Source organism: Melanotaenia boesemani, chromosome 4 (assembly GCF_017639745.1).
Source record: "Melanotaenia boesemani isolate fMelBoe1 chromosome 4, fMelBoe1.pri, whole genome shotgun sequence".
Lineage (NCBI taxonomy): Eukaryota > Metazoa > Chordata > Actinopteri > Atheriniformes > Melanotaeniidae > Melanotaenia > Melanotaenia boesemani.
In genome coordinates, this window is record NC_055685.1 from 34,966,716 (window position 1) to 34,978,430 (window position 11,715).

At 37.8% G+C, this 11,715-nt stretch overlaps 1 protein-coding gene across 6 annotated transcripts; it reads left to right on the forward strand.

Annotated features, from left to right (window-relative positions):
- Positions 1 to 3,429: 3,429 nt before the first annotated feature.
- On the forward strand, positions 3,430 to 11,441 carry scoca (short coiled-coil protein a). 6 transcript variants are annotated; one of them, XM_041982492.1, is made up of 4 exons: positions 3,430 to 3,624; positions 6,980 to 7,051; positions 7,142 to 7,219; positions 9,769 to 11,441. In XM_041982492.1, exons 2-4 carry the CDS (start codon positions 7,033 to 7,035, stop codon positions 9,909 to 9,911), a joined length of 240 nt encoding a protein of 79 aa, XP_041838426.1. In that variant the 5' UTR covers positions 3,430 to 3,624; positions 6,980 to 7,032; the 3' UTR covers positions 9,912 to 11,441. The 6 variants fall into 6 exon arrangements, with proteins under 6 accessions (XP_041838426.1, XP_041838424.1, XP_041838421.1 ...); XM_041982490.1 differs by having other exon boundaries at positions 3,434 to 3,624; positions 7,139 to 7,219; XM_041982487.1 differs by lacking the exon at positions 3,430 to 3,624 and adding an exon at positions 5,853 to 5,987 and having other exon boundaries at positions 7,139 to 7,219.
- The last annotated feature ends 274 nt before the right edge of the window (positions 11,442 to 11,715 follow it).

Consider the following 11,715-nt stretch of genomic DNA (forward strand, 5'->3'; position numbering starts at 1 on the left):
AATCTTCATTTGTTTAAAGTTAGAATTAAATCTGGCTTTTCTATCTTTCCTTGGCTCCTTCTTCCATCATTTCCTGTACAGCTTTACAAAAAAACAAACAAAAACAAAACTTTTGTATCACGTTCCCAAACACACTGCAGAAATAAGTGACAACTAGTTTCTACAAAACCATCAATTTTGGGAGACAAAAGAATTCAATAGGGACAGTACACCTTTATTTTAAGTAATTGTATTCTTGATAATATGTCTGCGTGAGAAGAGAACAAAGGTTGAAATGTTGATGTCATGCTCATGAAAATTGTGAATTAGCTCTCTTTAATCTCAATTATGCTGATTAAATCTATAAATAAATGCAAACATGAAAATCTGGGAATTAAAAATCTGCATTTAAAAGGTTAAACAGTGAGTTTAAGTCCATCCAGGAATTCCTGGATCAATCAGTTTTAGGCTAAATGAAGTTTTTCTATTTTATTTGCATGTTTTCATGTTGCAGGGCCAAGCTGCCTGCATGCAACGCCGAGGGCTCTGCAGGAGACACAAACATGCTGATGTGCTCAGCACCAGAGTAGCTGCATGAGTGTGTGTGCCCCATGTCTAACATAACACTGGCAGAGCATTGGTGCCAAAGCCGGCATCTGGTCTGTGGACTATCACAGAGGAGAACAGCGAGAAAAGAACACAGACTTTTTTTTGTCCACATCTTCTATCATAGATCTTGCTTTTTTGGTTGAGTAACAACATACAGCAATAACCAAATACACACACATATAAGAATAAGCAAAGAAAAAAAAGTCGTCAAGCTTGTAAATGATCAACAATACAGATGATGCTTGTTTTTTTCTTGTAAAACAGGACAAGTTATAGCCACTTTATTAGGTCCACCTTGCTTGTATTGCCTTCAAAAATGGACCTAATTCTTCGTGGCACTGATTGTCATGTTCAAGTAACCACTTAGTGAGGATCTGAGCTTTGTGACATGGTGCATTATCCTGCTGGAAGTAACCGTCACAAGATGCTACACTGTGGTCATACAGGGATGGACATGGTCAGCAACAATACTCAGGTAGGCTGTGCTGGTTAAACCAGGCCATGTTGGTACTACGGGGCCCAAAGTGGGGCCAGAAAATATCCCACACACCATTACAACAGCAGCAGCCTGAAGTGTTGATCCCAAGCAGGATGGGTCCATACTTTTATGATGTTTCCACCAAATTCTGAGCCTACCATCTGAATGTGGAGCTGAATTGGAGACTCATCAGACCGGCAACGTTTCTCCATCTTCTACTGTCCAGTGATGGTGAGGCTGTGTGAATTGTAGCCACAGTTTCCTGTTCTTAGCTGACAGGAGGCGCCCAGTGTGGTTTTCTGCTGCTGTAGCCCATCTGCTTCAAGGCTGGACATGTTGTGTGTTCAGAGATGCTGTTCTGCAGACCTTGGTTGGAACCAGTGCTTATCTGACTTCCTGTTGTCTTTCTATCATCTCCAACCAGTCTGCCCATTCTCCTCTGACCTCTGACATCAACCAGACATTTTCATCCAAAGAACTGCTGCTCACTGGATATTTTTTCTTCCTCAGACCATTTTCTGTAAACCCTAGAGATGGTTGTGTGTGAAAATCCCAGTAAATACTCAGACCAACAACCATGTCACGTTCAAAGTCACTTAAATCCCGGTTCTTCCCCATTCTGATGCTCAGTTTGAACTTTATCAGGTCATCTTGACCATGTATACATGACTAAATGTACTGAGCTGCTTCCTTGTGGTTGGCTAATTCGCTATTTGTGTTAATTAGCAATTGAACACATGTACCTAATAAAGTGGCAAGTGAATCAGTGGAGTGTGTTCTGACAGAGGATTCTTTATGTCTCCTGTAACAATAAATAGTACAAGAACATTAACTTGAACTCAATAATATTAGATATGAATTTCAATCATTTAAAATAAAAATACACCCAGTTCAACACAACAATTTCCATTTGGGGATTAATTCATTACTTCATTCATAACAATTCATTCTTTTTATTTCTCTGTGGTAAATGACTGGCAGATGTTAGAAATGTGTGACTGGGCAAAGGTCAGTAAGGCAGAAACATTCATCCCTGGATTAATAAAATTATTTTTCACATAATTTCATTTTCACAAGTAAGAAAGACTCATTCAAGCTTAACATGTAGGTAAATAATAATAAGGATAACTTTTTGGACTTACTTAACAGCCAGCTATCATTGCAGTTGGGATCTTTACTGAGCTGTGATTCCAGCTGATGAAGACATGTGAATATAAATCTGTTTCCTCACTTCTAAGCTAAGAGAAAATCAAAGGTAAAATGTAAATGATGACATCCAAGCTACACAAGTTGTGATGTGTCCATCAAAACAAAACAAACAATCAAGGAAAAGAATGTGAAACTCTGCAGAAAGCTTTGGTTCAGCAGGTGTTGTGTTATTCCTTCTAGTTCAAGTTTCCAGGTTGTCTTTCAGCTCCTGAAGTAAATTAAGAATACGGTGGCTTCACAATTAATAATATATCGTCTAATGTCTTCTTCTAGCATTGCAAAGCACACAGAACTTCAATAGTCTGAGGTTTTTTGTCCAGAAGCTGAACTTTATTTCAGCCAAAGATCGGTTTTATTTCCCTTAGTGGGGACATTGCTTTGCTGCAACAGTACAGGTGCAGTAAGCAGAAGCAGACAGGTGGTGTCAAACAAGAACACACACATATACACACAAATAATAAATAATAATATGTACAGTATATGGTCTGACAGGGTGAGTATGTCCAGTATATAAAGATGTATATATAAATATATATAAACTTATGTAAGCTTGTTACTTGTGGTGAGGCCAGTTGAGTAAATCAGGATTTTTAACATCCTTGTTCACCTACAGCTGTTGTACTTTACAGAGGATGAATTATAGGCTGGCTTACATTTGGACACTTTGAAAATGTTTTCGTTCATGACCATCATGTGCTCCTGTGAGCTGCAGTGTTAATGGACGATGCTCTCAGCTGAAACATCTGCAGTGTTTGGTTTTAACCAGCAGTGGGCAGATTGCTCCCTCTGATCTGATGCAGCCATCTGAAACTCTGCTGGAGATTTCTCTTTGAACAGGATGAAAAATAATTGTTTTTAATCACAATTTCTGTTTAAGATCTATACTATACTGTCAGCTACAGTAATGTAAACTGTTGGCTGTTTACACACCCCCCGTAACACAGCTCTTAATGTCAGGTAAGTGTGTGATTTTGTGTCTCCTTTATGGCCCAGTTTCACACGAGCTTAGTGGACTTTAATCTTTGACCCCTGGTACTTCTCCTGCAAGGGTTTTTTTTTTTTATGCATAGGGGTTGCCATGGCGACCCATTCCCATGACAGCTATGTAACCTGAGCTGCCAGTCAGGTAGAGCAGGTAACCGTGACGATGTGAATGACTTGAGCAGCAGGTGAATGAGTAGAGCCAAAGGAAAGCAGAAACAAACATTAAAGGCTCAAACGAACGTCTGTATGAGATAAAATTTACAAAAAGTCCGACCTGGAGGACAACAAAGAGACCCAGGCCCCAGAGGCTGCAGTGGACGAGGATGATGGGACGTTCACGACCATCTCGCTTGCAGACGACGCAGGTATAGCTGCTGTTTGGTTAACTCTTTCCGGTTTCATTATAAGGAACCAAAGCAAACACTAACATAGATTCTTACAGCCAGGCAAAACAATTTACTTAAATAATTTTCTCATGTAAAATCAAATCTCTCATGATGTATCACTGTGTTATTTTCACAATCAGTTGGATGTTTGCCTTTTAAACAGGAAAAAGTTCATGTGTGACGCGCTCCTCAAGATGTGAGGTGACTGTCCTCACACAATTAAACTGACCACCTCGTTGCATCCTTTTTATTTCTCTGCGGTAAATGACTGGCAGATGTTAGAAATGTGTGACTGGACAAAGGTCAGTAAGGCAGAAACAAGTTTTTTAAACCATTGTGGTTCTGTGGGTGCGTTGTGCTGTAAAAGCACTGAGGTGTGGCTTCTAACAAGGCTTTGCTTTTGGTTTTCATTTGCTTACACTAAATATGTTTAAGAAGTGTGGAAATAAAGCTTCTCTAAAACCACATTTCGAACCACACCACAACCCTGAACCATTCATACTTATCTTTCATGTACATTTTCTAAGTCTTTGACAGTTAATGAACCATAAACATTCTCTTAATGCACGCAGGGAATATTACGAGTAGAACTGTGCCTCTAGATTTGAGAGCAGCAGAGGACATTTTTTTAAACTTCTATAATAAAATATTCAGCACAAATAAACCTGTACATTTGCTGCTGAACTTCCTTCAGCAGTTTTCCCAGATGTTTTGAGAGTGACTCTGGCTTTCTGGACATCTTGTAGATGTCTGAGAAAACAGAATAATAGTGAGCAAACCTGCACAGTCAGAGAAAAGATCAAACTAAAACAATCCAGGCATTGATGTTTTGGATAAACTTGCAAGATTGGATGTTAATGCAAGGCCTTGTTGGTATTGAGCTGTAGTTTAACATATTTTCGCTAATTAGCATGCATTTACACAAATTCCTAGATGTTTAATGATAACTCAGCCTTGACCTGTTGAGAGCCCGTTCATCCATCCATTTCACATCTGCTTAGTCCAGGGTCGCAAGGAAGCTGGAGCCTATCCCAGCAGTTAGCAGGTGAGAGGCAGGTTACACCCTGGACAGGTCACCAGTCCACCACAGCTGCTGAGAGCCATGACAACAAAAAATGTCAAGTTTTGTATCATTGGGTGAGCTAAATATTTTTAGAACAACCAAAGAGATTATGGAGAGCAAAAAAAATAAATGAATAAAAAAATGCATTTAGAAATCCTGGACATTTCCATGTATCTTGTCATTATAAAACAGTAATAAATACATTTTTTTTTATAAAACTTTCTATACACTGAGGAATGCACACAGTAAATATTCACTTTGCCTCAAAATGAGCATTTGCAACATTCTATGTGGGTTTTCACTGGAGATAAAATTTATTAAAAATGATAAACTACTGAATGCATCTACAAATATTCTGCTTTGACACTAATGATTCATCCTCACATTAAAATACAATAATAATAGATATGGTTCATTAAATGTACGCTACAGGCGTCAATGCACACAATAACATGACCGAGTTTATTAAATAAAAAGCATATATTCTTCTCCTCTAGACTACAAAGTATCTAGACTATGAAGTGTCATGTTAAATACTCCTCTGATAAACATTAAAAATAAATAAATAAATAAATAAATAAATAAAATCCCATCCAACAACTTTACTGTAGTAATATTTCTAGACTTCAGGTGCATACAGTTAGTGTCTACATATTTTATAACTCATATTTCTAATGTTTTGAAAAATTTCTTTGTCACTATAAAGCATAGTTCAGAGGAACTTAGGAAGTGTCAAACACACACAGAACAAAAGTAAAGCAAAAGAGGTTTAAGACTGAATAAACTGGGCAGAGACTGCTGTTGGCTGGACAGGAAGCATCCTCAGGGGTTGTCTTGGCCAACAAACAGCAGCATATGGACTCAGAGTGAGCTGAGGCGCAGAGGCTGCAGCAGGAATACTACACATAGGCATGCATATATTAATGCTCAGAGCAGTCAGCAAACTCTACATGCATGCAGTCAGGCAGACTGGGAGATAATAAAGTATGCACAACAACAGATTTTGTAAGCTGAAACTGCTGGTCAGGTTTCCATTTCCAACTTCTGCTATCAAGCATTCGAAAAAAAAAAAAAGTAAAATGTTTATTTTAAGGGATGCAGTGTCTGTGTGTTTTAGCTTAACCGTCTATGTACGGTGTATTGCTCCCCCTATCGGTCGGTGGGGTCATGTACGCACAGTGATGAGGTCAATTGATGAAGTTCAGCTGTTATCATCATCATCATTTTCCTTCTCTTCATCAGCACAGTAGTCTGTTTACAGGAGACTCGTTTTTTTATTGTAGGTGGGTAGATTTACAATTAGCTCATTTGTTTAGAAAACCGAGGGGGAAAAAAATCCCTGCTTGCTTTTTAAACTTGAAGCTAAAGCTAGCCATTAGCAGAAGTGAGCTTTAACTGTTAGCTGTTCTTCCTCCAATGTCCGACGATCCTATTGAATGTAGTTAGAATAGAACCGCTACTGAATGTGTTGCTGTCAAGATAATTACTTTTTGTTGCCACTAGTGCGAAATTTTTCACGTATTTAGTGTCTGAAGTCGCGTAGAGTTCAGATCCGTTAGCATGACTAGCCGCTAAGCTAGTTAGCTTATATGCCTAATGTACATACACCCATTATCGGACAAGGATGATACGATTGAGTCTGTTATGGCTGGTTGATGATGCTATCAACCCTCGCGGTGTGTCGCTCGTGTAAACAGCATTAAACTTTTGCTTTCAATTGCTACGTTAAATAATCTTATTAGAAAGTAGACGGCGTCAGCTAAGTCTAAAATGTTATTGATTCTTCAGCTGGTCAGTAGCAGGCAGCATTACCTCACACGCTGGGTGTGGTTCCTGCTACTGTTGTCACCTATCCTGAAATACTGTTCACATTGTCTTTATCTTTAATTTAGTTTTGTTTTAAAAAACTGTTCTTTTGATAAATAGATGGAGGATGGAAGTGTGTCGCTTCAAATCATGTGCGTTATCTAGTATTATGTGAAAGATGTCCTGTATCCATCATGCTGTGCTTGATTTAATAATAGTTTTTATTATATTCTCTATAAATAACTTCATTCTGTTTTCATGGTGTAAGTTTGACTGTCAATCTGACAACCTACCACATCTGACATAAAGAATAACACCCACATTTTTCAGTATATACTTGTCATAGAAGTAGAAAGCAGTGTAAAATCTCTGCCTATATGTTTAACATTAGCACCATCGTACAGCATCATGCTCCCAGTGTTATCACCTCTCTGAACTTTGTACTTTGTCCTTTTTCTCTCACAGTGGAAAGCAGATCTGCAGCCCTGTATACTAAGCAGGAGAACGAAGTTTTCATTATGAACTGCGACATAGACGGTATGTTTTATAACACAATGAACGCCTCACATGTTAATACATGTTTTTTTTTATTCTTGTAAAAGTAAAAGTCTGTGTGTTCTTCAGGAGACATGGAGAACCAGGTGGAGATGGAGGAGAAGACAAGGTTGATAAACCAAGTTTTGGAACTTCAACACACACTGGAAGGTAAAAAAAACAATCCTTTCATCCATTTTAATTTTTAGTCTGCCAAGACTAGATTATACAAAGTAAGTTTTCTATAGAGATGCATTCATCGCAGCAGATATACAAAACATTATATTACATACACCTGTAACACTGGCTCATCGCTTACCAATGCAAACCACCGAAACAATGCACGATCATACAAGAGAGCGCACCTCTAAAACATGTTGCAACTTTTTGTTGTTGTTTTGCTCCATCTACTGACTTTTCAGAACCTTTTATTAACATTTTTTCTTTGTGTTGTTTTTATCCAGGGATTCCTGTAACTGATGCCTTATAAAAAATACAGACATGCTTCAGATTTAGAGGCAGGCAGTTTGACCAGTAGAAGTGTGAAAGAACAGAAAGATTAGGATGTTATGTTTTATGTAATTATGTGAACACAGACTTTTTTGAGGTAACTTGAGGTTCAATACTGGGATTTTCCTGTATTGAAGGTGGTTCACTCCTAACTGGGATGTGTCACCATGGCAACTTGTGTTGGAAGTTTCCGTGTAGACATAATTTACTCAGTTCGGGATAAGAAATTAAAATATGTAAAGGCACCATGTCCACTTTTTAAAACATGCACTAAAATTTAAAAACAATTAAAGGAGAAAAAAAAGAGTTACAGTTAAAATTTCCAAACACACTCGCATACAGACTCCACACAGTGTCATAAGTCAAAGAATGTCTAATATGTTTACATTTTCTAAGATTAAATTTCAGTACATTCTCAAGTTTTTTTATATGACTTGTGAGTAACGTGGTATTGATGTGGGATTGGTAGCACCCTGTGAAATCAGTTTCCTCCCGAATTCTGTTTTACTTTGTAACCTTCTTTTTTCCAGGGGTGTGTGTCTAAGCATGCGTAGGATGTATAAAATTTCACCACTTCAATAGGAAAATATTTTCCTATATATATTTTTTTCTAAAGACATTATTATTTTGGCCCTTTGACACAGTTGCAGGACTATATTGTTGTTTTGAGCTTTAGTACCACTATAAAAAATAGCTGTTAAAGGGGTCAAAGCCAGAGGGGGAGGCCTGCAGCAATGCTTTTATTTTAATACTCGGCAGTCTTTCCTACGAGTAGTTTTGTCAGTGTCTACCGATACGTTTCCCCACTGATCTGCTTCAGGAACTCAAACATTCGGGGAGAGCGAGTCTGATAGACGCTCCTCCTCGGTTCTAACTCGATCACCAAACACAGAAGCAGCTTTTTCATTTTTTCTAGAAACACCCATGGCAGCATTTCTACATTTCTTGGTCAGTTTTGGTGTTTCATAGGGGTCGCTGACTTTCTGAGGGAGACTTGAGCCCTGCCAGCTCAAAACCAAAGTAAAAAAGCTTTCAACCTCGCTTTCATTTCAGTTGATAAAGGTCATTTAATTTAGCTTTTTAAAGTATTTCATTCTAATTTTAGTTGTATTTTATTGCTTTATTTTGTTATTTAATTCACCTCTATAATTTATTTTTCTTAATTTACTATTTTTTACTCTGTTTTAATTTTTTAAAAACCTATTTAGTCTGTTTTAATGTATATAGTTATATTTACCTCATCTCTGTTTTTTCCTCTCTGATAGCACCTTCAGTTCTATACTTTCGGCTCAGATTTGTGTGTGTGTGAGAGAGATTGTGTGTTGTATTCTCAAAACCTGCCTGCATTTTCCGCATTGCGGAAATCATAGGGCCCTGGATCAGAATGAGACTGTGCTCTCGAGGATGACACTCAGACTCTTGACCTTGACCTGAGGGGAGGAGGAAACGGAGCAGTTATCAGCTGTGATGTGGAAAACTGTCAGTTTTGGATTGTGTAGATTTGGTTCCTATCAAAATAATTCAGTTTTATCATCAACACCTACATCTTCAGAGTCAGAGTTCCTGAGGTGACTTTACCACTTATCTCCACCTTCATTGTTAGTTAGTTAAACCAAATAAACTAAACGTATATGATGAACCTTTCATATAGAAGAAGTCCCAGCTTTCACCGGTGAACCAAAAACGTGTGGACATCTAGATAAAAAAAGGTTTAAAAGAATTAATCATTTGATTTAAATCGAATCAGACTTAACCATTCAATTCAATATAGATTTATAAAATTTAGAGATTAACTTTAAAAAATAATTTTTTTTCCTTTTCTGTTGACAACAGTGACCTTTCTCTTGTGTGACTTACCGATAGCACATATACACGACTGATTCACCTTAGTTTGGTGGTGATTCCAGCCCTACATCTAGAGAAGGAACGAGGTTGAGGAGAGCTGGAGCATAAAACTCATGCAGACACATTTTTCCTTCTGGTTTTCCAGGGTGTGTGCACAGAAAAATAGGATGTAGTTTTTTTTTTTCTTAAATCATTTCTGTGCTAAAAGTAGCTGCAAGACTCACACATTTACTTTCTCTAAAGTGCCCTTGTCCAACATTTTTGAAGTGCATTTAGATTTCCTGTTCATCATTTTTGAGATGAAAACCCAGACGGGAAGCTTCAACTTTGAAGCGGTTTCAGCTCTCTCTCCTGCTCTGTTTCAGACCTCTCTGCACGGGTTGATGCAGTCAAAGAGGAGAACTTGAAGTTAAAGTCTGAGAACCAGGTCCTGGGTCAGTACATCGAGAACCTTATGTCAGCATCCAGCGTCTTCCAGACCACCGACACCAAGGGCAAGCGGAAGTGAGAAAGTTTCACAAGAAAACCCGAAGTCTGGAGCGCGGCTGGGAGAGAAAACCCACCGTAGAGACGGGTTTGTTCTCCGTAACCGCTTAACTGAGTCAGAACCAACCATGTAAATAGAAAAAAACTTAAACGGATTTAGTCACCCAACCAGTCGACTCGGATATAAATATTAAATTAATCTGGCCCTCAGTGTTCCTTTCTATACTACAGACATCACCCTTTAACCACTAACACACAAAAAAGATGTATATTTGGTGGCTGAAGGTTATTTGTCCTTTCAAAATGTCTCCTTTTTGCTTCAGATAGTGGTTACATTTGAGACATGCAGATGTTCTGTTTTCACATTATGTTGTGTCTCAAACACCGTTGAAGTTAATGTCATAAATATAACAAACCATGTGACCATGAATCTCATATCAGCAGTAATTTATTCTTTTTTTTTCTCAAGTATTTTGTGCAGCAGTCTGATCTGAGACCTCAGTTTAAACGGTGGTAAACTCAACAGTGTTAGAGAATGTACTTAGATGGCATGTATAAGTAATATCTCAAGTGTTTGTTTGGCAGATTAGTAGATCTAATGAAAAATGCTATAAATAATAAGCAAGTTACAGACTGTATAAAGCCACTGAGAACCTGTAAGCAATAGTAAATGAATATGTGTAGAGCTCAACAATAAGTAAAGCACAGAAACTAAAAGTAAACTAGCACCGTCAGATGTTTTAATTGCAAGTGATTAATTTAAATAATCACGTTCTTCCCTCCATTTGAAGTATTTGCAGGGTCAGAAATTGTAAATGTCTGATTCTCATGTTAATGACAACAGGTCAGATATGCTGGAGGAACAAAGACAGTTAAAGAGACCTTGAGTGGTATCGATCCCATCAGGGCTGAGATGCATCATGTGCTGGAGGATGGGTTTAACACAGGATGTGCAGCAGTAAACAGGGTGTGTTCAAGATGTCTGCTGCCTCAGATGATGAGGATGCTGAAAAGTAATCTGAGCAGAATTGGACTCCATTAAACCCACTTTTCAATAAAAAGCTTAAACAATTTTGGTCTTTTTTAACAAGGAATAAATTATCTTTAGTGAATATCGGATATGACTAAGGTGGAGGTCATGTATTTGGCGGTGTTGGTTTGTTAACAACACAACTCTAAATGTTTTGGATGGATTTTGATTACATTTTCAGGAACTCAAATGGAATAAGGAGCAAATTATTATGTTTTCGGGGTGATCCAGATCACCATCTGAATCCAGGATTTTTTTTAAAGGATTCTGTACTATGGGGATATAATAATTTTGCCATTATAGCTTCTAACTCAAAAACAATGCCCGCAATCATTGGCAAAAAAACGACAGTAGTTTGGCAGAGGTCTGCGCTGCCCAGTGCTTCTACTTTCGATGTTTTAACAGTTGTATTTACTTGTGTGGCATGTGTAATGCCCCGTCTACACATGATGGGATCTTGTGTGTAGACACTCTGCACCTTTGTCTTTTAAATATTTTTGTTTTAATAAAAATCCAAGATCACTACTCTCTTTCAGTCTTTAATCACCTGCAAAACATGACACAAAAACAGAAAATAATTCCCAAAATGGAGATAAACTCATCTGATCAAACTTTTGAGTCTCAGTCTTTTTGTATTAAATAGTTTTATTTCCAAGAGCAATGTACAATTTGCAAACAAATGTAAACAGGTAGATGTGCCAGCATCTGGCAAGAGGGGGAACTACAAAAGCTTGAGACAAAAATAAAAATAATGTCTTCCTTAGCAAACTAAGATGTGACCTCCAGTTTTGAGACG

What these genes read in the sequence shown, in the direction of transcription:
- scoca (XM_041982487.1), top strand. Translation starts at nt 5,903, where the DNA reads ATGAAGTTCAGCTGTTATCATCATCATCATTTTCCTTCTCTTCATCAG. An exon ending in TATGAACTGCGACATAGACG is followed by an intron (nt 7,052 to 7,138) that starts GTATGTTTTATA and finishes TGTGTTCTTCAG; the next exon opens with GAGACATGGAGAACCAGGTG. An exon ending in ACTTCAACACACACTGGAAG is followed by an intron (nt 7,220 to 9,768) that starts GTAAAAAAAACA and finishes GCTCTGTTTCAG; the next exon opens with ACCTCTCTGCACGGGTTGAT.